Genomic DNA, 27,989 nt, shown 5'->3' on the forward strand with positions numbered 1-27,989 from the left:
CTATGATAATTTGGTCTTGGAGATGCTCTGGATGACTTTGGAGAGGAGCTGGCTACTAATGAGAGCAGGGTTGATCCGATGGCCGCACTGCCGAAAGATTTTTTCCATGGACTCAGCTGCAGCCTGAGCCACGGAGGCTTCGCAATCCTCTTGAAGATCCCGGAGACCTGGAAGGAATCCAGAAAAGAAATGATTCCCGGGATCCACCTTGAGAACCAATCCTGATCAGGGACAGAGCTTCTGGAGAGAAAATCTCTGCTTCAAGCGAGGGAACATTGGAAGCCGTACGGGTCTGGATGGATGGCAACCGACTCAAACTCAACCCCTCCAAGACGGAGTGGCTGTGGGTACTAGCTCCCCGGTTCAGCCAATTAATTCCATCATTGGCCATCGGGGGCATCCAACTCGCCCCTGTGGAGCGAGCGCGCAATTTGGGCGTCCTCCTGGATGCCCGGCTGTCCATGGATGACCATGTGACAGCCGTGGCAAGGGGGGCGTTCCACCAGGTTCGCCTGGTGCGCCAATTGCGCCCCCTACTGGACCGGGACGCCTTACGCATGGTCACTCATGCGCTGGTGACGTCTCGCTTGGACTACTGTAACGCTCTCTACATGGGGCTTCCCTTGAAATGCACCCGGAGGCTACAGTTGGTCCAGAACGCAGCCGCGTGGGTAATTATGGGGAGTACTAAGTACTCCCATGTGACACCGTTCCTGCGCGAGCTGCACTGGTTTCCTGTGGTCTATCGGGTGCGTTTCAAGGTTTTGATAACGATCTTCAAAGCGCTCCCTGGCTCAGGACCTAGTTACTTGCGGGATCGTATTCTGCCCCATACATCCCTGCGACCAATCTGCTCGCACAGAGAGGGTCTCCTCCAGGTGCCGTCCACCAGGCAGTGCTGGGGGGCGGCGCCTAGGAGTAGAGCCTTCTCTGTGGCGGGCCCAGCCCTGTGGAATGACCTCCCCCCGGATATTAGGAATACCTCCGACCTCTGCTCCTTTCGTGTAAAACTCAAGACCCACCTATTTCAAGTAGCTGGCCTGGCTCAACTTTAATCCAACTATATCGCTCCTGACGGGTTTTTTATTTGGGGTATTTTAATTGTATTAAATTATTTAAGGGTTTTTAAACATTGTGTTTTTAATTGTTTTTTATTCATCAGCTCACCTCCTCCTTGTATATGTATATGTCTTGGTATACGTTTTTGTTATATGTATGTTTGTTTATATATTTATTTCCTATGTTTTATTGTACGCCGCCCCGAGTCCTTCGGGAGAGGGTGCGGCTAAGAAATAAATATTTATTATTATTATTATTTATTAAACTCACCCAGGAAAACTTCTTCGATTTGTTTGGAAGTCACCACATCTGGTTTCATGTATTGTGCGCAGCAGCCTAGACACATGCAAAGAAAAGGTTGGTGGAGTTGGCAGAGACGGCTAAGTTGACTGATTCAAGAAATCCAACACCACAGGATCAAAATTCGGATGCTTGGCAAACTGACTCGTATGACAGTTGCAGAGTCTTGGGGGTCACCTGATCACTTTTTGCAAACTTTGGGTGAGCAAACACCGAAAGGAATCCAGATTCACTTAACAACCACGTGACTCACTTAACAACCACAGCAATACCATTAAGAAAGGGGGCCGTATGTGTGTGTGTGAGTGAGAGAGATAATGGTCAGCATGCCTGGCCTTAGCCCGCCCACCTGCCCTGGTTTTTCCTCCCCTCCTTCCAGAGTTTGCATTTGGGGTTACCAATTAAGAGGGCAGCTGCCTCTCGGGACAAAGAATTCCGGCTCTTCAGGAATTCCAACATCTGCTCCAACATTTCAGGCAGGTTTTCCTTGCATCGATTGATCTGGGGAACACAAGGCCATAAACAAGGCAATGAACTCTGTAGCTTCCTCTTTTTTTCTTTCTAAGGTTTCTAGTCCTCATGTCCTCAACAACAATGTCTTCAATAACATATTGAATTTTATTATACTTTATCGTATCATATTGTACTTTAAACTATAAAATTGTTATACTATACCAGTGATGGCGAACTTATGGCACATAAGGTGGCACGTGGAGCCATTTGTCAGGGCACGCGAGACGCACTGGCCAGCTGAGTTCACCCTTTTTAAAGCCATTTTTTCCCCTCCCCAGGCTCCAGAGGCTTTATAGGAGCCTGGGGAGGGAGAAAATAGCCTTCTCCCCCCCAAACAGGAGGCCCTCCGGAGGCTTCATGAGCTTTCCTGAAGCCTTCGGAACGCTTAAACTGACCATCTGAGCAAACCGAAAGTGACTTCTGGTTTGCTCGGAGGGTCGTTTTGAGCGCTCCGAAGGCATCAGGGAAGCCTCCCGATGGTCCCCGAAGCTTTTGGAGCGCTAAAAAGGATCCTCTGAGCAAACCGGAAGAGACTCGGAGGGTCGTTTTGAGCACACCGAAGGCATCAGGGACCATCCGGAGGCTTCCCTGACGCCTCCGGAGTGCGTCCAGGGGGTGGGGGAGGCTGTTTTCGCCTTCCCCAGGCTCCTATAAAGCCTCTGGAGCCTGGGGAGGGCGAAAAAAGGATGTAAAAATATGGGGGGTTCGCTCCTGTAGTGCGTGCATGCAAACTGGGTGTCATGCATTGCATTATGGGTGCGGCATGCCCACACACGACCCCCCTACACTCCCCCCCCCCACTTATGGCACGCAAGCCAAAAAAGGTTCGCCATCGCTGTACTATACTATCTTTTATTATACTAAACAATATTATTATACTAATCTGCACTTGACTGGACTGGACTAGACTGGACTATTATACAATGCAATACAATATACTATTACACTATATAGTACAGTATATTATAAGTATTAGTATAATATAGTTCAATATTGTATTATATTATACACGCACACATTTGTGCTATTAAAGACACTTTTATCCAAATTAAAACCAAAAAGGAAAATAAAGGAAAATGGTAGATAGTGAAAAACAAACAGAAAAAGAAAAGGGAAAGAAAGATGACAAGGAAATGGCTTCTGATCTTATAAATGCATTTATGTTTTGCCCTCTTTACATCGTAATTTCCCTTTTCCACAAACTGCCATTTCTAATCGTCAAACCCACAAATCAGCAAAGTTTCTAGTCCTCATGGTGGCATAGAACCTCTGCTGTTCCCAAGGGAGCAACAACCCAAGAAGAATCCCTCTAGTCAATTTAGTCTAGTGGTTGTGGCTTCAGGCAACAAACCAGGGGCCGGTGAGTTCTAGTCCCTCCTTTAGGATGAAAGTCCGATGGGTGACTTGGGGAGTTCTAGTCCTGCCTTAGGCATGAAAGCTAGCTGGATGACTTTGGTCCAGTCCCTCTCTCTCAGGGCAGCCTACCTCACAGGCTTGTTGGGAAGGAAATCGGAGGAATAGGAGGAGAAGGAGGAGGAGGGGAAGGGGGAGGAGAAGCATTAGGGACGTCCACTATCTTGAATGATTTATCAAAAGAAGAAAGGCAGGAGAAAAAGAAAATATATTATACTCTAATCCGGAAGAAAAGGAACCAGCTGGGCTCCTACTTACCACCTCCGAGCAGATGCTGGAATACATGCTCTGGAGACTGGTGTAAATCTCGTAGTCAAACAAAGTCTCTGGAAACTCCTCCCACTTCATAAAGGAGACGCAGGAGGTCAGGGTGTTCCTGGAGACCTGGGCCGCGGGAGGAAAGGAGGCATCAGAGGAGCCGGTTCTGAGGTTATCCATCTTTGGCAGAGAAAAGCCAGGCTTCTCCTTGCTCAGAGGTGGGAAAGGGGATGAGCCACCCCAAGAGGAAGCTAATGCAGGGCAAGGGCCCCCCTGAAGGCCAGAGTTCCCCACAATTCAACCCCGATTCTCTTCTATTGGTACCAGACAAACAATCAAGCAGAAAACAACCCCCTAATCAAAGAACAACCCAACAGAAAACCTGCACCAACATCAAAATGATTGGGCATTAAGCAGAGGTCAAACCCTCCCCTCCAACCTACTGATGCTGTCACCTAGTTGGGTCAGGAAAGGCCTGCAAGAAAACAACCAGGTTCAGAGAGCACCAAGGACCTCACAACTTCAGGATTGTCCAGAATCTCTTTGCCTTCTCGAGAGGGTCCACATGATGCAACCATGTTGCCCTGAGTGAAGATGGGGGTACAGCATGGTCTCATGGAGAAGGGAGCATGAAAGAGCAGGAGCTTAGTTGACCCTGCCCTTCAACTCACCTCTTGGGTCCAACGATTAGCCAACTGGATGACGAGAGGAATCAGGCTGCGCAGGATGGATTTGGTCAGATTCTCCTCTGTCTCCTTGACCCCTTTTAAGACCAGGCCAAAAAGGGTGATGGAGGTGTTGCGCAACTCGATGTCCTCCTACGAAGGAAGAGAAATGCGTCAGTCCCTCCAATAGCATTCAGTAAATGGGAGGTGTAGTGAGAACCTAGAAGACAAACTGCAACACATACTACAGTCAGCTGAGCAAAAACTGAGAGCAGAATTTGCAGACAAGAAAACATCTCACAGAAGTTTTTCAACATGATATGATTAAATAGACATAGACATAGACCGATATTTGGTGAAAGAGAAAATTCCTATACTTACAGATGAGCAAAGGGGAAGATTGAATCAACTTGTAACTACAGAGGAAATCTTCCTGGCAATTAAGTAGTTAAAAATCGGCAAAGCGCCTGTCACAGATGTCTTGACAGCAGTTTATTATAAAAAGTTACAACTAGAAATGATGGAACCTCTTAGGGAACTATTTAATAAAATTCAAATGGAAGGCATGGTCCCACCATCTTGGAAAACAGCTTTTATTTCATTGATTCCAAAAGAAGAACAGGATCCTACCCAGACAAAAAACTACAGGCCTATTTCATTACTTAATACAGACTGCAAAATCTTTGCTAAAATATTGGTAAACAGGTTAATCCCAATTGCGCAACAAACGATTCACAATGGTCAGTCTGGTTTTATACAGGGAAGGCAAATGAAAAGTAATGTAAGACAAAACATTAATATAATGGAATATTTGGGAAAGTATAATCAAGTCCCGGCAGTGCTTCTATTCTTAGATGCAGAGAAAGCATTCGACCAAGTCAATTGGCAATTTTTAATAAAAATACTACAAAAGATGCAGTGCGGAGAGGATTTCATGCAATCTATCAAAGCAATATACCAGAAACAGACAGCACAAATTATAGTTAATGGAGGCTTAACAGAATCTTTTAAAATTGAAAAATGAACAAGACAGGGGTGTCCCTTGTCTCCATTATTGTTTATCTTAACCTTGGAATTGTTATTGAACAGAATACGTGGGTCTGACAAACTACAAGGAATTAAGATTAGGCACTACGAATATAGAGTAAGAGCATTTGCGGATGACTTGGTTGTAACTTTAACCCAGCCAGGGGAATCAGTTATAGGTCTAATGAATATAATTAACCAATATGATCAAGTATCTAGGTTCAAAGTAAATCTAGGGAAGACAAAGATGATAGCTAAAAATATGACTACGAACCAAAAAAAAAAAGAAGAAGAAGAATTAGAAAGAGTAACAGGGTGTGAGATAGTAAAAAAGGTTAAATATTTAGGAATTTATATTACAACTTCAAATGGGAAATTATATAGTACAATTATGAACCATTATGGCATAAAATACAGATAGAAATGAATAATTGGAAAAAATTACAATTGTCTTTGTTGGGAAGGATAGCTGCAGTTAAAATGAATGTTTTGCCCAAGTTTCTATTCTTCTTCCAAATGATACCAATACTTTAAAAAGACGCAAATTTGGAGGAATGGCAGAAAGGTATTAACAATTTTGTTTGGGTAGGAAAGAAACCGAGAATAAAACTTAAAATAATGCAAGACATACGTGAAAGAGGAGGCTTAAAAATGCCCAATTTAAAATTATACTATGAAGCAACAGTTTTAGCAACAGTCAGCGATTGGATCAACTTAACAGAGGATAGAATATTGAATATTGAGGGTTACGATTTGGTATATGGCTGGCATGCTTATTTAATATACGACAAGAAGGCCGACAAGATATTTAAAGTCATATTTTAAGGAATGCCTTACTGCGTGTCTGGAAAAAATATCAAGATAGGCTAAACGACAAGATACCTATGTGGGGGGTGCCTAGACACGCTATAGAGAACATAAGTATAGAACAAAAACAAGATGTAACTACATATGCAGAACTCCTTAGTATGGATAGAGGCGCACTGCAGTTGAAATCTTTAAATGCATTAAGAGATGAAAGGGTAATTCAAACCTGGTTTCAGTATGGTCAGTTACAGGCTAGATGGAAAAAAGAGTTGCCTACTATCCAAGAATGGACGTTAAAAGTAGTAAACTTAGCAGAGATGGCCAAAATTTCAGCCTATCTGAAGGATCACTCAGATGAGAAGTACAAGCTGGACTGGAGAAGATGGATTGACTGCATTCAAAACAAATACCGGACTAAAAAAATTCAGTTAGCTTATGAATGAAGGCATAAAGAACGTTACAATTTATTCAAAGTTAGCTTAGTAAAGGGGGAGTTAAAGCACAAGAATAGTAACATGTTAAAATTAGTTAGCTTATGTTAGCGTATGGTTGTTAAATGTTTATACCCTGTATTTTGCTCTGGGAGGTCGGCGGGAGGGAGGGCGGGAAGAGGGAAGGGTAAGGGGGGTGATAATTGTAAAGTTTATTTAAAAATTTTAATAAAAAAAAAAGAAAACATCTCACATTTGATTCTCCTTTGTTTCCTTAAAGAGAAAGGCAAGGAGAGCTCCACTAACCCTACATAATAGCCTTCATAACCTCCATCCTCTTTGTCTGATCTGCCTCAGTTTCCCACTCAAGAAACAAAGGAAGGGGAGTCTGGCAACTGTTTTCTAGAAAAGGCCATGCGAATGGTTGGCCATGGGTGTAAAGGGCTTGCAGACCAACTTCTATGGTTTGATCGAGGGAGTTGTTTTCCCATCTTAGCAGCTTTCAGATGTGGGGACTTCAACCTCTGGAGTTCTCAGGCCTCAGAGTTGAAATCCACACACCTTAAAGTGTCTGAGATCAAGCAACACCAATCTGGACTTTTAATAAATATGGAGAGGGATTGATAGTGGTTTGGTGAAGCTGAAGAGAGTGGGAACCTTCTCCAGCTCTCTGGAAGGGCTCAAGGATCATCTGAAAGCTCACACACTCTTTTAGATGGGAACAGCACAGTTATTGCTGAACTATTTCTAAGCCTTTTTGATAAAATTAGAATTCTGCAGATGTTACCCAGGCCATCTTTATGGGAGAAAAAGAGAGAAGGGAGGGAGAGGAAGAGAAAGGGGGGGTGGATTAGTTTGTCGTGATTTGGTTGACGTACATCAGCAAAATACTTCCCCAGGACCGGAATAAGATTGACAGCTTTCCATCCATAGGTTTGAACATTCAGGTGCCGGAATAGGAACTGAAGAGTCCGTAGGGATTCCTTTGCCACACTTTTTTCTGGGTGACAAGCACAGTTGACCACAGGGACTAGCACCGGCTCTAACATCGTATTCTGGAGGAAGGAGGGAAGAAAGGGAGCAATTAAACATGGTCACTGGAGTTCTCTGAGTCTAGGAATGACAAACATATAGAAGCCCATAGAACATAGAATAACATGGTTGAAAAGGAACTTGGAGGTCATCTAGTCCAACCCCCTGCTCAAGCAGGAGACCCTACACTATTCTGGACAAGTAGTTGTCCAGTCTTTTCTTGAAAGCCTCCAGTGTTGGAGCACCCACAACGTCTGGAGGTAGGTCATTCTACTGGTTAATTGTTCTCAGTATCAGGAAATTTTTCCTTAGGCCCAGGTTGCTTCTCTCCTTGGTTAGTTTCCATCCGTTGCTTCTTGTTCTGCTTTAGATGTCCTCCAAGAGGATCTGTCTCCAAATTGATCCTTCAGATCTTCCAGGGATGCCCCCATCTTTGTAGAAGAGACCCCACTGTAGCTGAGGGCATCCTCTTTCTGGTGGTTGTCTTCTTCTCCTCCTTCTACCCTTCCTAGCCTTGTAGACTTCCCAGAGAGGTCACACCTGCTGCTCCCTTGAAAGTCCCTCACTTCCTGCCCCCCATCTCTTACCTCCAAGGGGTGCTGGAGAAGATACCCCAGACCACGAATAGCAAATATTTGGATGAGGGGATATGGCTGAGCCATCCAGTCTTGGAGGACATCGAGGATGTCCTTTATGACGAAGAGGTGTCCGAGCTCCGGGTGATAGAGAAGCTGGGGAAGAAGAGGAGAGAGACGAAGCATTAGCAAAACAAAGGAAGGGAATTTTCCTCAGAGCCTCTACGAAGAGATGCCACATTCAGCCTTTACGGGGAGAGGAAAAGAAAAGACAGTCCTCATTTAGTGACTGCGGAAAGTCACCACGGCACTGACAAAAGGGACAACTCCATTTTTCAGACTCATGACCATTGATCACGGTCACCTGATCAAAAATTGGATACTTGACGGTCCGTATTTATGTGTGTCGCAGTGTTTCATTTTTTATTTAATATTATTTATTTTTAAACAAACAAACATAAACAAACATAGAGCATAAAAACCATCCTCCAGTTACATACAGTATGTCGATTGGTCATAAAACTCCTGTGCCTCCTCTCCAGAGTTTTCACTTACAATTTATATAGAATCTCATATTATCAATCTAATATATATGTATAAATTATTATCATTATTTAACATTTATTTGACTATAACTATTATTACTTCCTTTTATGTGAGATATTCTAAATTTAGAATATTTATATTATGACATTTCATTACATCATCCTAAATCCATCCAGTAATGTTACATCTTTACATTGTACTCTATATAAAATGATTTATCTTTGGTTACAAAACTTTTATGCGTCCTCTCCATAGTCCTCACTTACAATTAATATAAAATTTCACAGGCATTATTAATATTAATCATTTATTTGACTATAACTATTATTACTTCATTTTATGCTTAATATTCTAAGATTAACTAAATTTAAATTAGCTTTTATTATAGCATTTCATTACATCATCCTGTATCCTTCCAATAGTAGTGAAATCCTATATTTCTTGCTATTTTTAGTATTTGTGTTCTAATGGCTTTCTTAGAAGATCTTATATGGACTTCTCTTGGCAACTTGTTTTTCATTGCATATCTTGTAAAGACTCGAAACCCCTTGTCTGTTCCTTCCATCAACTTCCCTTCGGTTATCACCAATGCTTCTGCCAAAATTTCTATCATTACATTGCCAAATTTTCTCCCTTTTCTTCTTCTATATTCTGGAATTCTGGAATTCTAATCTATCAATCTCCCATTCCAATATTCCACTCTTGTCTTTTCCAACCTCAATCTGCTGTCAATATCACCAATTTTCTTATCTTTTTGTTCATCTTTTTCTTCAATTTTTTTCTGTTCTTTGTTCAATATTCTGCATTCTCTTTTCAATGTTCTCTGTTCTTACTTGTATTTTTTGAATTTCTTGTATAATCATCTGCCATGTCACTTTGTTTTCTTTTCATGTTGCAACATTCCTCCAGATATACACTGCCACTATATAGAATCCAAGGCTTTTTTATTAAATTCCAAACAAGTTCACTGCAATTCTTCTCTCTTTCAAGGCTTCCTTTTCACTCCAATCTAGCTACTGATAGTACCCCAGAGGAGCACCTGTATAAACTATCCGTACTCATCCGGCTATCATTTTCAATAAAGAAGCTCAGAGACCTTGAAATGTAAATTAAATGTTCAAAGAAAAAAAAAGAAAAACAATGTTTCCAAGACTCCAAGCCTCTAAGTGGCAGTGTAACTTCTTTTCTTCTACTTTTACTCCCATCTTTATATTCCAAACTTCAGTAGAAAAAGAAAAGTTCTTAAAAGAATATGTACTAGAACATTGAAAAAAGAAAAAGAAAGAAAGTCTTAATCAATAAGTATTAAAAAAAGGAAAAATTGAAGAAGAAAAAACCGGTCCAGTTTGAAAAGTAAGAAGTGTTTGTAAAAATTCCATCAATAAAAAGATTAAAGAACACACTAAGTTTGACTCAGGCTTTAATCTTGTCGCTTACCTCTTCTGTCTTCAATTTTAACTTTATTTTTGATCTTTTTGGTTGTTCTCTTCTCTAATAATAAAATTATCTCACCAATTCGACACACTTTCTCTCCCGCTTTCCTTCCATTCTGGAGCTGTCCCAACTTTAAGCAGCTTCAATGGCTGCTTCTCTTTCGATGGAGAAAAGGGCTTCTCCTGGATCTGCCAGGAACTTTGCGATGTCCCTGGGATCAGGAGGATGTGCCCTTCTCTATCACCGTCTCTACGGGACCGTTTAGGTCCAAAAGGACAATCCAACGGCAGTCATATCGACGGCGATCCCGGAATTTCAAGACTGCATGTTGTATCGTCGCGATGTCAGCCTCACCTGCCAACGGTCGGAGTGTTTCAAGGTTACGTGATCCATTTTGTGACTGTCTGATAAGCCAAGTCAATGGGGAAACCTGATTCACTTAACGACCATGTGACTAATTTAACAACTGCAGTGATTCACTTAACAACTATGGCAAAGGAGGAGGTAAAATGGGACAAAACTTGCTTAAGGACTGTTTCACTGAGCAACAGAAATTTGGAGCTCAGTTGTGGTCATAAGTCGAGGACAACTTGTAGAAGGAAATCACTGAAGTATCTGGTTTATCCTAAGTATATGACCACGGCATTGGCTTAAGGGCTGCTGCGATCACTTAGTGACCACTGGAGGTTCTATGATGGTCTTATGTTGAGGACTACAGTATGGCAATACAAAACTGCCTATAATGCAAAGAGGAAATGGAATTTGGGGTCATTGAATCTTCCTCCCTCCCTCCCTCCCTCCCTCCCTCCTTCCCTCCCTCCCTCCCTCGCTCCTTCTCATTCCACCAATTAACAGAATAAGAGGAGACCTTGGAGGTCTTCTAGTCCAACCCCTTGACCAAGCAGGAGACCATCTACTATGTCAGACAAATGGTCTTTCCAGTCTCTTCTTCAAGGCCTCCAGTGATGGAGCCCCCACAACTTCAAGTTCCTAACCATAAAGTCCTCTTGAATCCTGCGCAACATTCCTGGAGATCCACAATGTTGTGGTGCATCACAATGTCTCCTCACCTCTGAGAAGAACACCATCCCAATTGTCTTCTCCCTTAAATCGGGATGGTGCAGATAGTTGTTGGCCTGTCTGAACATCACCTTCAGCTCCACTTTAGAGTAAGTGAAGAGTTTCCTAAAGATCAAATAGGGAGAAATCAGACAAGATCTGCTGGTGATTGAGGAGAAAATCACCAAGCTAGAGAAAAGATTATCTGAATTATGGATAAATGAATTACTCAATGAAGTAAGTATTTAGATAATGTCTCACCCACCCTCTCTTTCTTTGTCTTTCTCTCCCTCTCCTTCCCACCCTCCTTCTCCATCTCATTCTCTCTCTCCTTTTGTCTCCCTCTCACATTCCCTCTCTTTCTTTGTCTTTTTCTCCCTCCCTCCTCTTCCTCTCTCCCTCTCCTTTCTTTGTCTAACTCTCCCTCTCATTCTCTCTCTCCTTTTCTGTTTCCATCTCTCTCTCCCCCCTCCCTCTCTTTTGCTCGCTCCCCTTCCCTCTCCTCTATCTCCCCTTCCCCCCTCTCTTTCCTCCCTCTCACCCTCCCTTTCCTTCTCTTTCTCTCTGTACCTCTTCTTCTTCCTCTCCTTCTGCCCTCCCTCCCTCTCTCCTTCACTTTCTTTCTCCCTCCCTCTCTCCTTTTCCTCTATCTAACCCTCCCTCTTCCTCTCTCCCTCCCCTCTTTCCTCCCTCTTCCCCCTCTCGCTCACTTTCTCTATCTCTGCCTCTTCTTCCTCCTCTCCCTCAGCCCTCCCCTCCCACTCTCACCCTTCCTATTCCTCTCTTTCTCTCTCCCTCACCTTACCTTCCCTCTTCCCCCTCTCCCTCACTTTCTCTCTCTCCGCCTCTTCCTCCTCCTCTCCCTCTGCCCTTCCCCTCCCTCTCTCACCAACTGCCACTTGTAGCCAAGCTCTTTGGACTTTGAAGTTCTTACCGGACCAGGTGGAAAATGGCCTCAAACAGACTATCTGGGCTCAAGAGCATCTCCCAGAATCCCACCATCCCCAAATCGTTGTACTCCTCTTCGTATCCAGCAGACAGGATGAGGTTTTTGATCGCCTGCACTGCCGTGCTAAATCAAAGAAAGGGAGAAGAGTTGGTGCCAATCCTTCGGCTGATGCCCCCTGCAAAGGCCAGGCTTGCCCTGATACCAACCGGCCTCCCGCTGCCCTTCAGGAGATCTCCAGGTTTCACTTGGCAGCTTGTGCAACAACCACAAAACACAACAGCAAATCAGCCTCCATTTATTTCTTCCCCCTCCAGTGATATCCTGTAGGATCCAGATTGGGCCCAGGACATTCCTTACCCCAATTGGTTGATCTGTTCTGAAAGGTCTGTGACTCTGCTGGACTTCCTGGCAACACTCTTGCTGGCTCCCAGGAGGAAGTACAGCTGCGTGACCAGGGCGAGGAGCAGGTTGGAGAATTTGTTGTGGAGGAGCTCAGCAGCGTTCGGGAGGGACAGGAGGAAACAGAGAGCGTTGGTGGCCTAGAAACGGGATGAAGGGTGAGTCACCTTGGGCTCCCCAGGTTACTTAGTTTCATCACATTCTTCTTCTTCTTCCTCTTCTTCTAACGTTCCCAGAAACACTTGCAGGGTGGAGTCTGGCCATCTGAATGGAGCTGGGGGTTTACTGGCCAGATGCCCTTCCTGTTGCCAATGAGGAGTTTTGTTCGGCAGATGTATTCTCATTGTGCTCAGGGAGAGAAACATCTGCCTCCACTTAAAGGAGAGCGTCTTACGCCAAATGATGCTCCAATTTCAGCCCCCAGCTGCTTGCCCACTGCCTCCCTCCCCCATTCCCAAAGACGTGGAGGGCTTACCGCAATGGGCATGAGGGACTTGCTGTTCCTCCTTGCGAGGGCGTCGGTGCTGGGGTCTTGGTCCTGCAGCCTTTTCAAGAGGGGCTTCATGATCTTGAGGTTGGCATAATGGTCTGCAGCCAGTGCCCCCCAAACCTCCCTGGCGCTTCTGCAGAGGGGGAGAAACAGATAGGGTGGAAATCAGATACTTTCCCCATTTCAGAAGAGACGGCCAGTCCAGATAGATGAACCCCCCCGTCCCAATGGAAGGAAGGATTGGAAAACCGATGGCCAAATAAATGGCTCTCATGCCAGAAAAATCTCTATATACACAGGTAGTTCTCGACTTACAACTGTTTGTCAACTGCAGTGATTCACTTAACGAATGTGACAAGAAAAGTCGTGACCTCCCCACTAGAAGACTTCATCTGTGACACACCCATGGCCCATCAGGACCTCCCTCAGAAGACCCTCACCTGACACAACCTTTACTAACCTCCACATCACAAGTCCCATCACAAGATCCCCACCTGACATAACTCTCAATCTGAGGTGACCTCTCCATCACCCTCACCTGAGACAACCCACACCTGAGGTGACCTCCCCATCACAAGACCCTCACTTGATATGACCCTCACCTGAGACAACCCACACCTGACGTGACCTCTCCATCACAAGACCTACTGACCACACCAAGCCCTTACAAGCAGAAGATCACCAGCACTGGCGTTCTTTAAACTCCACTGAAGACGTTACCTTGCCTGGTAACAAAACATTTGGAAACCAACGCAGAAGCTCAGAGAACCAACCTCCACCCTCTCCCTCCACCTGAGCTACAGGGATTCACCCCATCGCAAAGGATGGAGAGTCTCTGAGGAATCCAAGGCAACAGGAGGCCCATCTCCTTGAAGTTCTTCTTACCCATCACAGCCAATGGAGGATTCCAGCAATATGTCCACAACTGGGTTGACCCTCTTGGATGCCAGGTGACATACGGCCTTGAGGGTGAGGTGTTTCGTTGCTGGGTGGGCAATATTCGGGAGACGCTGGTAAATCTCCTTCAAGATCTTAGGTAGCTATGGCAAAAGAGAGATCGGAGGGATGAGATCCAGCGTTGGTCTCCATTGGAGATGCAGTAGAGACGATAACTCCCACCCATTGGGGGAAATAAATTGGCCCCCACAATGTCAATGTTTGCCCTACATTTTTGAAAGGACTCCTGATTTGTCCATCTGCCTGTGATAATTTATTGGTTTATTTTAGGAGATTTATATTGCTGCCTATTCGCATATGGCAACTCAAGGCGGATGACAAAGATGGAAAAACATCTGGAGCCTTAACCACTGGCACACTGGCTCACCAAATGTTATTTTTCATGAAAGCAATATGGCTCCTTTGTTTTGCCCTTACCGTCTTCTGGGAGGTTTGGATAGCTCAGTGGTCTCCCATCCAGCCCTAGCCTTCTTAAAACCAGCCAAAGCGTCATCACTGAGCCAACAAGGTCTCAGCCGTTCTCGTCTTTGCTTTCTAAAAAATCTCCTACATCCCTTTTGCTCCAAGCCCTGCAATTTTCTTACCTCCTCCAGATCCATGCCACACTCCTCCAGGATGGAGTTGAGGAGCTGCCCCGCAGACTGGGATATGTTCTTGTCCGCGTGTGTCAAGGCCTCCAGGGCGTCCAGGATCACCTGCGTTAGCTGCAATGGGCTGAGGTGCTCCCCAAAGGCCTATCGGAGAGAAGGAAAGGAGACCATGCAGAGATGCCTCAGGGCTTTGACTCCCTTCTCTTGAGACTTTGACCCAGATTGGGGGACAGCACACCATCTAGAGAGGCAGGCCTTATTCCATGTCCTCCATATGTGGGATTCAGATCGGGGTCAAGAAAGCCAACATGGCAGCTGCCCTTTCTTCCTCCTAGGCATTGGAGAGGAGGGGTACCCAAAGCCCAACCTTGGGAGGATGCTGTCCCCACTGTGAGACTGACTCCTTTGAGGGTCTCCGGGTCAGGAGGAGGAGCGAAAGGAAGACAGGCCAATGGCTGATCCAAAACATACCTTCGCCATTTTGGAGATGTTGTTGTAGAAGATCCCAGAACCCGAAACAAAGAAATCCTCACGCAACCAATGTACAATATTCCCCTTTTTATTCTTCTGTTTCTTGTCTGTTTCTTTCGCTTTGGATGGAGGGGAAAAAACCACAAGGTCAGATTTTGGCCTTCAGAACTTGGGAACTTCCTTCATCTGACGGCCGGTTTAGTCATTGAAATAGAAGAGAAGATCGGGAGCTCAAGGTCGACCTGAGGGGTCCCTGGTGCTCTCTGAGCTGGGGAGGGGGGGGTTCCTTGCAGGCGTTTTATTGCCCAACTAGGGAAGGTCATCAGGGATGTTGACCATCAATACTTACAGGGCAAAACACTTGTAAAGAAGCACAGATAAAAGATCCCTCCCTTCAAGTACTGATGAACTTACCTTGTTGGGTCATGAAATGTCAAGAAGAAAACCACCAAGCTCAGAGAGCACCAAGGACCCCACAGTCCTTTTTCCTCCTCCTCCTCCTCCTCCTCCTCCTCCTCCTCCTCCTCCTCCTCCTCCTCCTCCTCCTCCTCCTCCTCCTCCTCCTCCTCCTCCTCCTCCTCCTATTATTATTATTATTATTATTATTATTATTATTATTATTATTATTATTCATATTTATAGACCGCCCCCTCTCCCGAAAGGGACTCCTCCTCCTCCTCCTCCTCCTCCTCCTCCTCCTCCTCTAACTCTTTTCACTCTCTCCCTCTCTCTTCCCTATTTTCTCACTACCCCCTCTTCTCCCGCTCCTCATCTTCCTCTCCCTATCTTCATCTCTCTCCCCTCCCTTCTCATCTCCTCCACTTGCTGCTCCTCCTCCTCCTGTTCCTCCTCCCCCTCCTCCCTGTCTCCCTTTCTCCCTCTCTCTCCTCCTCCTCTTCCTTGCTCCTTGTCTCTCTCTTCATCACTCCTTCTCTCTCTCTCCTATCTCCTCCTCCTCCTCTTCCTCCCAAACTGATTCACTTAAAGTGAGAATCTAGGTCATAAAAGGACCCCTGGCCTACTTGCTGCTCCTCTTCAGCCTGCTTCTCCTCCCTGTCTCCCTTTCTCCCTCTCCTCCTCCTCCTTGCTCCCTGCCTCTCTCTTCATCGCTCCTTCTCTCCCCCCTCTCCTCCTCCTCCCTAGCTGACTCAGTTAACGTGAGAATCTCAGTCTTAAAAGGATCCCTAACCCCGAGAAGTGCCAATATCAACTGCCAATTCCAGGCTTCTCTGCCAAGCCCAATGGCCAGGGTCTTGGCCACACCACAGGCTGTGCCACCCAAAGGTCTCCTGGGCAGGGGGTATCCCTGGTCCTCTTGCAGCAAGTCAGCCCTTGGAGTCCAACTTTCTCACCCATTTTGCTCATGAGGAGGTGGTGCAGGTGGTAGGCAGCCTCTGCGGACGTCTGGCCAACTTCTGGGTTGGTGTCGCCAATGTGCAAGGCCAGCAAAGCCACCAGCTGTCCCAGCAAAGAAAAGTCAGCTGTGGTCTAAGGAAAGGAAGGGAAAAGGAGGGGGAAAAGGAGAAGCGGAGGGGGCTCATGAAGCTTTCAGCCAGCTGAAATCAGGGAATCAGAACCACAGAACCTCAGAATCTTAGATACACAGAATGTTACAATCATAGAGACTTAGAATCATAGAATTATCTAATATTTGAATCTTAGAATCATAAAATGTTTGAATCAAAGAATCTTTGAATCACAGAATCTTTGAATCACAGAATTTTTGAATCACAGAATCTTAGAATTACAGAATCTCGGAATCACAGCTTCTCATCCCAAAGGGAGACTTACGTCGAAATTGACGTTTTCTGAAATGAACTTGAGGAGGTGCTTGGTGCTCTTGAGGGCCCTCTCTCTCTCTCCTGGCTCTTGGGAGAGTCGATCCAGGGATCTAGGCAGGGGGTTGGACTAGAAGACCTCCAAGGTCCCTTCCAACTCTCCTATTGTATTGTATTGTATTGTATTGTATTGTATTGTATTGTATTGTATTGTATTGTATTGTATTGTATTGTATTGAATCCTCAAATCTTAGAATCTTTGAATCACAGAACCTGAGAATTACAGAATCTCAGAATCTTTGAATCACAGAACCTGAGAATTACAGAATCTCAGAATCTTTGAATCACAGAAACTTAGAATTACAGAATTATAGAATCACAGCATGACAGAAACGCAGTTGCTGGTCACTTCTCATCCCAAAGGGAGACTTACGTCGAAATTGACGTTATCTGAAACGAACTTGAGGAGGTGCTTGGTGCTCTTGAGGGCCCTCTCTCTCTCGTGGCTCTTTGGAGAGTCGATCCAGGGATTTGTGTGCTGCCAGGGGAAACGAAGGAGAAGGAGGAAAGGAGGAATGGGTCATTCCCAGTTGGAAGAGCCACAGACTCCACAGGGGGACAGAAGGGCCAAATCCAGCCTGAACATCTGGCTGACTGGGTGACCCACCCCAAGAAAGGATCTCTCTTTACCATCAGCATCTCCTGCAGGGCATCCAAATTGGGAGCTTCGGACAGCAATCCGGTCAGCATGTTGTTGCAGGCGGTGGCCGTCTGCTGATAGAAATCCTAAAAGAAGGAGAAAATGTCAGAAGGAAGGAGGGGCGTCAAGGAAGGAACGGCACCTGAAAGAGGCAGAAATCCAGGGGTGGGGAATTGATGGCCCTTTTTCTGATAGGGGCACTGCAGCTCCCAACCTTCCTGAGCCAGCCATGGAATTCTGGGAGTTGAAGTCCAGAGGTCTGCAGTAAATGGAGTGGCCGACCTTGCAGGGCTGGTTTTTCTTCCTTAACAGTTCTGGGATATTCAAATGCAGGCAGTCCTCATCTTACAACCACAATTGAGACCAAAATTTCCATCACTAAGCGAGACATTAGTGAAGTGAATTTTGGCTCAAGGGATGGATCAAGGGCTGTTGAGGAGATTGGGAATCCGGCTCACTGCATCCTTGTTTCCAGGTGGATCCACTATTTCTTTGCTCCGTCTGGACTGTTCACCTGAGATTGAGATGATGGGGGTTGAATATCTGTTTTCATTGTGGACACCTTGATAGCTGGCAACGAAAACACCTTCCGGATGCTTTGTTTGACCACTTTAGACCTCACCTCGGAATTCAAGGGGGGCTTCATACGGCTGATGAAAGACAAGAAAAGAGGAGGGGGGGGGGTTTCTAGACTCAGAGGGCTAAAAGGGACCTTGGAGGTCTTCTACTCCAACCCTTGCTTGATGGTTCTTAAGCCATCCCAGTCATATGGTTGTTCTATCTTTTCTTGAAAACCTCGAGTGATGGAGAGAACACAACTTCTGGAGGCAAACTCTTCCACTGATTGATTGTTCTCAGTGTAAGAAACTTTCTCCTGGATCGATCGATCGATCTATCGATCTATCTATCTATCTATCTATCTATCTATCTATCTATCTATCTATCCCTCCCTCGCTCCCTCTCTCTCTCTCCATCCATTCATCCACCCACCCACCACAGCCCTGATGTGTCCCTCTGTGGAAGGTTATCACCCAGTCCTCTCCCAGAAAAATGAAGCATCCTAGGAAATATTGAAACGGCAGAATATTATATTTCCCTGGATGTGAAAAGGAAGAAACGTGTTTTATTAAAGAGAGAATAGCTCCCTGTAGTTTCCTGCCTCCAACTACTTTGTCAATAGGCCCTTAAGAAGGCCAAGCCAGTCCCTTTACATAATAAAGAGTTCTCCCCTTCAGCTCCAGGGGGATGGGATTAAGGCATGATAATATTGGCCCTTTACCCAACTCCCCACATGGCATCTGAGAACTCAACCAAACCTGGATTCAAAACGCAGCCTAGAGAGTTGCCCCTGCATGGCTCCCATGGGAGTCTGACAACCAATCAGAATACATTTCTTACACAGGAACAGGAAACAGAGGTGGGACTGAACAGGTTATAAAAAGCCTAGCAAGCCCCTCCCTCAGCTTTTTCTCTTTTTCTCCACCAACATTGAAGCATGTGATCACCTTTTCTGTTCAGGACTCAAGCCATGTGGTCCTGTCCACCATTAAAACCATCCTTCCAGGCAGTCTCCATGTCTCCAGTGTCTTTTTCCCCAATTCGAGCCAAACCCAGAAGGACATTTCTTCCTACACCTCAATGAAATGGGGTTTGAAATCCTGCTCTAGAGCACGGGGACTTGGCATGGAAATCCCATCACTTGGTCCAACTCCAAGTTCCTCCCCAGCTGGTGGGAAGATGAGGGTGGGGCAGGTACATACCTTATGCAGGTGATGGTGACGATGGCTTGATGGAGAACTATGATGGACAGGTGTCTTTCGGGCTCATCTTCAATGACTTCCTGAAAGGAGAAGGAAAGACATGTAAGGAAGCTCCTGAGATGTGGCCACCATCCAGCTGGCACTACTCCCATCCCTACGCCTTTCCTGGTTGACATGGGAAGTCCTCAACTTACAACTGCTTGCTTAGCCACCATTTAAAGTTATGAAGGATCTCTCCAGGATCCCTCTTAGAACCAAGGGTAAATTTCCTGCCAGAACAATTAACCAGTGGAACAACATTCCTCCAGAAGCTGTGAATGCTCCAACATTGGAAGTGTTAAAGAAGAGATTGGATAGCCATTTGTCTGAAGTGGTGTAGGGTTTCCTCGCTGGACTAGAGGACCTCCAAGGCACCTTCCAACTTTGTTCTTCTAATTCTAATACCCAAGGATTACTTATGACCCATATTTGAAGTTCTGAGAGGATCTTCTACCTCAGCGATCAGACCAAGCTGGTCACTTGGCAACCAGCCAGCATTGATTGCAGTTTGCAGTGTCCCCTGACCATGGTTTAAGTCAGGGATGGGTAACTAGAGCCTCACTACGACCTGTGAACTTCAAATCCCAGAATCCCTGAAGGCTGGAGAATTCTGGGAGTTGAATCCACCGTTCTTAAAGTTATACATTTACGCCCTCTTCCATTCTGGACATTGGCTGTGTCGTTTCTTCTAGAAAATCTCAATGTCTTTTTTTTCTTTTTCTCCTTCTTATCCTCTTCTTTTTTCTTCCCCTTATTTCCCATTTCTATTTGTCTTTCTACTTTATATATTAAATATCTGTCTGTCTGTCTGTCTGTCTCTCTCTCTCTCTCTCTCACTATCCATCCATGCATCCATATCTATCTATCTATCTATCTATCTATCTATCTATCTATCTATCTATCTATCTATCATCTATCTATCTATCATCATCATCTATTTTTCTGTCTGTCTCTCTCTCTGGATATAAAAATAAACACTAATAATAAAAACAATGGGGAAGCCAGATTCATGAAACAATCGTGGGACTAATTTAATGGCAGTGATTCAGCTAACAACTGTGGAAAGAGAAGTCGTACAATGGGGCAGAATTCACTTAACAGCCGTCCCACTTAGCAAAAGAATAATTTGGGGCTCAATTGACTGGAATTCAATTCGGTTCAAATTCTCTTTCAAACCTAAAGGCGCCCAGGAGCACCTGCCCCTCCCGCTCCCCACTTACGATGATCTTGATAACCAATTCCTGTTTCTGGGGTAGATGGAGGTCTTGCCTCCTACTGAGGGCAGCCGCTTTGGTGACCATGATGATGGACCTCATGAAGGCTTTCTTCAGGCCTTCGTCCTGGGAAACCCAATTGGGAAGAGGGTGGGGTGAGAAGACACCAGGAGGAAGAGGGTGCATCTATTTATTTCAACCTTTACGTAGCCGACCGTCTTTTCTTGAACTCCAGGGGGCTCCCAATCAAAATATCCCCTGGACATTCTGGGTGCTAGTCCTGCATTAGGCATGAGAGGCAGCCGAGAGACTTTGGGCCAATCACCAGGAGATGGAGAGTTCTAGTCCCACTATAGCCATGAAAGCCAACTCTCTGAGCCAATCACCAGGAGACTGTGAGTTCTAGTCCCTCCTTCAGCACGAGAGCCAGCTGGGTGAGTCTACATCTGGCCCAGCTCTTCTCTCTCAATCCAAGACATGTCACAGGGTTGTTGTGGTTGTGTGAAAAGGAAGAAAGAGGATAATGTGCTGCCTTGAGTGTAATGAATGTGGCATGACCATAGATAAAGAAACCACTAGCATTTCATCATCTCCAGGGCAATTGGAACAGGAAGCAGATCTGAATGGGAGGCATAACTGGGGGCTGGAGGTCGCCTGTTGAGCCCAGATTCTCCCCAGCAACCTCTAAGAACTGCAGTCAGGTTGTCCTGGTTCACTAAAAGGGGCGATTTGTAGCTCAGGGTTGAACTGTGGAGCCCTTGGTGCTCCCTGAGCTTGGCTGGTTTTTTTAGAGATGTTTCTTATATTTTTTCACCATCAATTGAAATCCAGATAAGCAGGGATTAACCCCAGACAAACAATGCAGAAGTAAAAAACCAGATCAAGGAACTAGGAGGAGGAAAACAACAGTCCTGCCAGCACTGACAGAGGGTGGAAACCAGCCTACCTTGTTCATGGTGGCGTACTGGACAAGAATTTCGGACACGATGGGTTGGATGAAAACACCCAGGTCTTCAGGGGAGGCTCCCTGGGCTGCTTGTCCATAGCAGAGGATTAATGTTGTTCTAATCCGTCTGTCAGACAGATATTGTGAGTCCTGCCAGGACAAATACGAGGGTGTCAAACTCTTTTCCAGAGCACCAGAAGACAAGACAAGAAGCCATGGATGGAAACTGATGGAGATTGTTAGTCATCCAGGTCATGGTTGTCTCAAAGGGGCTTTTTCCAAAGGCAACTGGACTTGTTTTTTCCTTGAAGAGGTTTCGCTTCTCATCAAAGAAGCTTCTTCAGTTCTGCCTGAAGCTTCTTCACTTCTGACTTTGGTCAAAACAGAAGAAGCTTCCTGCATGAGAAGCGAAATGTCTTCAAGGTCAAACAAAGTCCAAGCCCTTTGAAAAAGCACCTTTGGGTCTACTTGAGATGTTTGTTGGGCAACTCATGATCTTCTCTAGATTTATAAAATAGTCCTCCGGCAGATGGAGGTGGACAATTTCCAGCCCCACCTACAATCTCAGTGCTGATCTCAGGTATTATCTGTCCTTCTAAACATCTAGGACTTTCCTTCTCAGAATCCCCCAGCCTTCTTCTCTACTGAGTTTCGGACCTTGGAACCCCATCCCTGGTCTTACCTTATAGGAGCCTTCCGAGAGAGATAGTCGCTTGGGCTGTGTGATGTTCCTGGCCTCCCTGAGGACCAGGAGGATTTCTGGCAGATGATGGAATGCAGCGAGGCGGATGGTCTCCGAGATTCCCTAGGCAAAGCAATGCTTGTGAATTAGGACATTTGCACATTTTCTTTTTTTTATCTTCCTATTCCTCCTCCTCCTCCTCCTATTTGCAAACCCCAGGCCCTTCTAGCACTGATGAAATTACCTAACTGGGTAATAAAATGTCTGCAAGAAAGCAACCAAGCACTCCTCCAAAAACCCCACAGTTCTCCTCCTCCTCCCCTCCTCCCTCTTCTTCCTCCCCTCCCCTCCTCCTCCTAACTCCTCCCCCTCCTCCCCCTCCTCCTCCTCCTCCTCTCCTATTCCCTCCTCCTCCCTTCACCTCCCCTCTGCAAAACCTGTTCCCTTCTAGAACTGATGAAATGACCGAGTTGGGTCGCAAAAGGTCTGCATTTCTTGCAACCAAGCTCAGAGAGCACCAAGGACCCCACAAAGTTGGAGGCCTCAGCCCCCGCAGGCAGCCCACCCCCACTCACCTCTCTGTCCGTCTCATCTGCAAATGAGAATGCCAGAAGCTTTTTGAGGTGGTCTTTTACAAGATCTTTCTGTCTGGTATTCCTCAACTTTAAGCCATAGTATTTATATAGGTTTATCTGAAGGTTGGAAAAAGAGTGCGTGAGTCTGAGGGAACTCCACCCATCATCCAGGAAATGGAAACATAGGACAAAGGACGATCAGAAAAGGACCAAGTGTGGTCAAGCACAGGATGGATTATAATATAAGAAGGATTATAAAGAGGGTTGTAACAACAGGAGGAACAGCAATTACGCTGCCACTTAGAGACTGGAGTCTGGGTACATTGTTTTTTCTTCTTTCTCTTTGATCACTTGAGATTCAAGGTTCTTTCAGATTGTTTACTGACAGCAGTGACGTGCCGTCAGGTGAGGCAAGTGAGGCACAGCCTCACCACTCTCATCATGAAAAAAAAAAAAGTAAAAGGAAAAAGCTGAGCTAGTTGCTGCCTCACCGTGGATGACTCTGCTTAACCTCACTGGTGCTCTCCCTCCCCAAGTGTAGTGACTTCCTCCCCAGGCCCCCATTCATTTCTCTCTCTCACACACACAGCTGGATAAAACTATATAAAAATCTAGACCAGCTTCACTGATTACAAGTTTGAAAAGGCAACGTGGCTCCACCTGCAATCAAACTACACTTGGGGAGGGAGAGCACAAGCGAGCACTGAGGAGACCACAGGAGGAGGCAGGAAGCCAGGCAAAGAGCCATGCTGTAGTACACACACTTCCCCCCAGACTCTTTCTTTTGGAAGGCTCGGCTCGGCTCCCCTCCGGCTTCTCTGCCTTTCCTCTCACGCCAGCCTGCCAGCAGGAGGTGGTGGGTGGGCTTTATTGTGTTCCAGGCATTTCCCACCCAGACAGCAGGCTGCATTTGCAATGGTGGAGGTGTTTGGGAAAGGCAGCAGGGGAAGGGGGGGTGATGGCAGAGGAGCTGCTTTCAAGCCACTGGAAAAGATATCCAATCCAAATTTTGTGTGTGGGGGGGTTTGTTTGAGAGTGAGTGAGAGAGGGAAGGGGTAGGAGAGATAGTCCAATCCAACTTCTGTGTGTGTCTGTGTGTGTGTGTGTGTGTGTGTGTGTCTGTGTTTGAGAGAGGGGGAGGAAGGGAGAGAGGGAGGAAGGAGGGGAAGGAGAAGAAAAAGAAAAAGAAAGAAGGAGCAAAGGAAAAAAACAAATGCTGTCGCTTTAAATTGGAACTGAGCATGCCTGGCTGTGGAATTCTGGGAGTTGAAGTCCACAAGTCTAAAAATATTTGAAACTCAGCACTGTGTCACTGCCTCACCAGTCATAAACCTCACCGCACGTCACTGACTGACAGTGATAGTAGGAAGTGCACAAGTTGTTTATACAGGTGCCTTTTGGAAGTTCTATCACTAGGCATTGGAGGGAAGACAACATTTTGACTTGAAAGATAATAAATGAACCTGTTTGAAGTTTATTAAAATAGCCTTGAACCCCATAGTGGCAGTATCTGCAAAACTGAAAGAATGGCCCAGCAGGAAAAAGAAACTGTAACATTGCAAATGATTATGTTTGAAATTCAAAATCTATTAGTTGTGACAGAGAGAATTGAAAAGAGATTGGAGAATATGGAATACAAAACAGAAAAATCTGATGGAGAAACTGAGGATGTTTACCAAATGAAGAAAGTGGAGGACAGAGTTCAACAGATGGAAGAAAAAAATGAGCAAAGAGATAAGAAAACTGTGGATACTGACAACAAAGTGAGCGAGGTTGGTACTAGCAAGAGTGGAACATGGAAAGGGGAGATGGATGGATTGGAACTCTACCCCAGACTTCAAAGCACAGAAGAAGAAAAGAGACAAAAATTTATGGAGATAAGGAAGTTGTCCTCTTCTGACCTTGTGTGTAAGACAACTGCGCCCTAAAAGGGGGAAAGCTCAGCATATTTACCTTCTCTTTAGACAAGAAGTGGGAAGAGCTTTGTGGCATTGAAGGCTTCTGGCTGATGGGCTGCAGTCCACTGATTTTCCCCCTGGGCACTTTGTGGTCTGCAGGAATCTGCTTGGACAACAAAGACAACAAAAGAGAAGCTGTGAGGACATGAAGGAGCAGAGGAAGGAAGAGGTTTTTGTGTGTTTCCAAGGGAAGGGTTGGTCTCCCTTCTGCCTCAGGATTCATTGGATCATTGACTCGACTTTTCTAGCTGGAACAGACACAAAGCACCTAAGAAGGACCATCCGGATTTTATCAGCTGGAGCCGAGAGAGCTTTTGAGAGGAACGGAAGGAAAAGCTCTGCCACAAAAGGTGAGATGAAGAGCATGGATTTTCTTCCTCTGTCTGGAATGGCAAGGAACCAACCTGTCTCTAGAGCAAGGGTGTCCAAACTTGGGAACTTTAAGACTTGTGGGAATTCTGGGAGTTAAAGTCCACAAGTCTTAAAGTTCCCAAGTTTGGACACCCCTGCTCTAGAGGTTGATAGGGAGTACAAGGTTTTTAGAGTGAAGGAGAAGAAGGGTTTTCTTGCAGATGTTTCATGGCCCAACTAGGAAACATCATCAGTGCTAGAAAGGACTGAAGTTTGCTCTCTGTTTATACACAGAAGCTTGCCCCAAATGAGCAGGGAGAAAACATCACACTCACCAGCACTGATGATGTACAGAAGTTGGGTCATGAAATGTGTGTAACTAAAGAACCAAGTTCAGGGAGCACCAAGGGCCCAATCTTCTTCTTCCTAGTGTATTCCCATAGAGTCCCTTTTTGGGAGAGGGGCGGTCTAAAAATCTAAGAAATAAAAATAAATAAATAAGATACAGTTTTCGCTTTATGCATCATTGAGGGCCACTTTGCACCATCACCTGTGTCGCCTGGGAGAAGGCCTGCAGCTTCTATATCTTTGTTGATGGCCTCCTGCCATCCCTGTTTTGGATGCCCACAAGGTCACCAGTCCTTGACTTCTACTTGGTAGGCAGCCTTGGCCACGGTGGAAGGTGCTGCTCTCGGGACGTGTCCTTATCAGCAGAGTCGGCCTTCTCTCATCTTCTCTGTAATCGGAGCCACACCAAACATTGTCGAATGGTGTCATGTGTGATGAGGTCAGGAAAGGAGGTGCCTGATATGCAAGGGAGCCTTCGCATTTCCATGGCATGGAGAGAGCTTTTGCTCCCTCCTGTTGCTGCCCAGCATTCAGGGCCATACAGTGCAACAGGAGGATGGTTCTCTTGTAGGTCTTAGATTCAAGACAGATGCCAATCCGTAACACACCAGTGAGCTCTCGCCAACGCATCCAGGCTGCATTCACCCTTGCTTGCGCCTTGCCATTGATGTTCCCTTTTGTTGTGGCCCACCAGTGGAGTTGGCAGCAGAGTGGGACAATGAGGAGGTTGGAGAAGAACATGGGTCAGTTCTGGGGACTGAGGGAAGCTCAGACAAGGACTCAGGCATTGGGTCGGTTGGCCGTTTCAAGAGTGGAAAGTTCTGTTTGTGACTAAGAGTCTCTGGGCCAAGTGTTGCCTTGCCCTGTGTTTGGAAACTGATTATCTGGCAGCTCTCCGAGCAAGATAAGGTTCATGTAGATAAATATTCCTCTGAAAGTCTGTTTGCCAAGCCTGGCTGACTCTGAATGAAAGGAATTCGTAGTCGTGTCAGTAAAAAAGGTTTTGCTGGGACCAAGACTGTGCTTCATGCTTTTTAAGAAAGCCTGTGTCAGAAGACCTTTGCCTTGGAGGTGGGATCCCAGATACCCAAAAATCTCCACCTTCTTTGGATTTTCTCCATGCATTGGAAGCGTTCGACGGCTGGTGACAGACTCTAAGGACCGCTTTGTCGTGATGTTGAGGCGGGGTCCGAAATGGTTGAGGTGATCATTCCATGGTCCTTCCATGCTCCTCCCACTAAGGGCCCCATCGTTCAACTGCTTCTCCAGAACCACCTTTGTCTACTTTGGGGGTCAATTATCTCCACCGGGGCAGCCCTGGCTTCTGCAACCTCTGCACAAAGGACACAAACGCAGCTGCTTACCTGGAGAGGATGAAGATGTTCCAAGATAGTATCCAACATTTTCCTCTCCTCCATGGAGTCCAATATCACTTTGATGGGTCTGCCTTTGAGAGACTTCTTGCTCTCCCACAAAAACCGAAACTGTTCATCGGAGAGTTCTGGGAAGGAGAGACAGGATGAGATTGAGGGGCAATTGGGTGGGAGGAGCCTTCTCGAAGGGAAGAGGGGAAAGGGGTGTAGGGGAGGGCCAGGCTGAGCCTGAAGGAGGAGTCAAACGTGTTACAAGCCTCGAGTCCCTCATCTTCATGTCCTTAGACAAACCTCTGGAGGAGGAACAGGACAATCAAGATATAAAACAGCATATAAAATTAGCCATGAAATATGAAGATTGATTTAGGATGACAATTTTTTTCTTAAATGATAAGATTAAAACAGTGTGAAATTTCAAATCAGTGAATAAAATCCCAAGAGCTGAGAGGGTCTCCACCATAACTCCCCTGCCTGATGAAGGACAATGGCTGGATTTGGGTTTCGCTCGACTTGAGAAAAGAAGGGCGGTCTCTTTGTGTGTATGTGTGTTTGTGTGTGTGTGACATGAGAGCTGTCTTCCAGTATTTGAAGGGTTGCCACAAAGAGGAGGGGGTCAACATATTTTCCAAAGCACCTGAAGGTGAAGAAGGAGCAAAGTAGGAGGTTGGACTAGAAGAACTTTAAGGTCCCTTCCGGCTCTGTTCTGATTGATTGATTGATTGATTGATAGGGTGGGATGGGCTGATGTGATAGGAGAAGGCTGGTTCCAGAGCTGGCCCAGCCCTGTAAGGTAAATACCTGGATATAAAGATAGGATGGCATCTGGGGAGCGTTTTCTCCCCTGGTCAAGACTGCTCCTCTGAGCCTTTTCCCTCTCGGGCCCCCTTGGCAGGGGAGGGGGCTCCTTCTGGCCATGCGTGACCTCCATCTGAGGAGCCCTCGGAGGGGTCTTGACAGTTCCTCTCTGGGCCAAATCGGGCAGTCCCTGTGCTGGAAGCTGAACTTTCCTCCTGGCCTCCATTGGAGCTGGAGAAGACTTTGCCAGCAGAGGCAGGACTTGCATGGTTCGCTGAGCGGCTGAGGAAGTGGATGGGTGGGAGCCCGAGAATTGGCCTTCCCGGTTGTCCCACCGCTGCGAGTCATTATTATTAATCTTTGGATGAGCCTCCTGGCTGTCCTTCCTCAGGAAGGGCCACTTTTTCAGCGTGTGAGACATCCTGCCGTCAAGAGCAACCGCTGGACCTGGAAGCAGATCCTATCAACAAGGGAAAAGGTTTGTAACGCCAGGTTG

General features: G+C 45.9%; 1 protein-coding gene across 1 annotated transcript; it reads right to left on the reverse strand.

Annotated features, from left to right (window-relative positions):
- LOC309385757 (maestro heat-like repeat family member 5) lies at positions 1-27,914 on the reverse strand (the record flags this gene model as incomplete). Its single annotated transcript, XM_081940461.1, has 27 exons — positions 1-167; positions 1,758-1,860; positions 3,544-3,669; positions 4,062-4,127; positions 4,215-4,361; positions 7,351-7,527; positions 8,092-8,235; positions 11,130-11,244; positions 12,053-12,190; positions 12,425-12,606; positions 12,942-13,089; positions 13,842-13,996; positions 14,498-14,647; positions 14,975-15,093; positions 16,327-16,462; positions 17,186-17,290; positions 17,443-17,538; positions 17,967-18,102; positions 18,769-18,821; positions 19,152-19,292; positions 20,472-20,591; positions 21,412-21,561; positions 22,094-22,216; positions 22,669-22,785; positions 24,622-24,729; positions 26,690-26,826; positions 27,497-27,914. 27 exons carry the CDS (start codon positions 27,912-27,914, stop codon positions 1-3), a joined length of 3,777 nt encoding a protein of 1,258 aa, XP_081796587.1.
- Positions 27,915-27,989: the final 75 nt, after the last annotated feature.

The sequence above is a fragment of the Natrix helvetica genome (assembly GCF_964273705.1).
Source record: "Natrix helvetica genome assembly, chromosome: 2".
Classification (NCBI taxonomy): Eukaryota; Metazoa; Chordata; class Lepidosauria; order Squamata; family Natricidae; genus Natrix; species Natrix helvetica.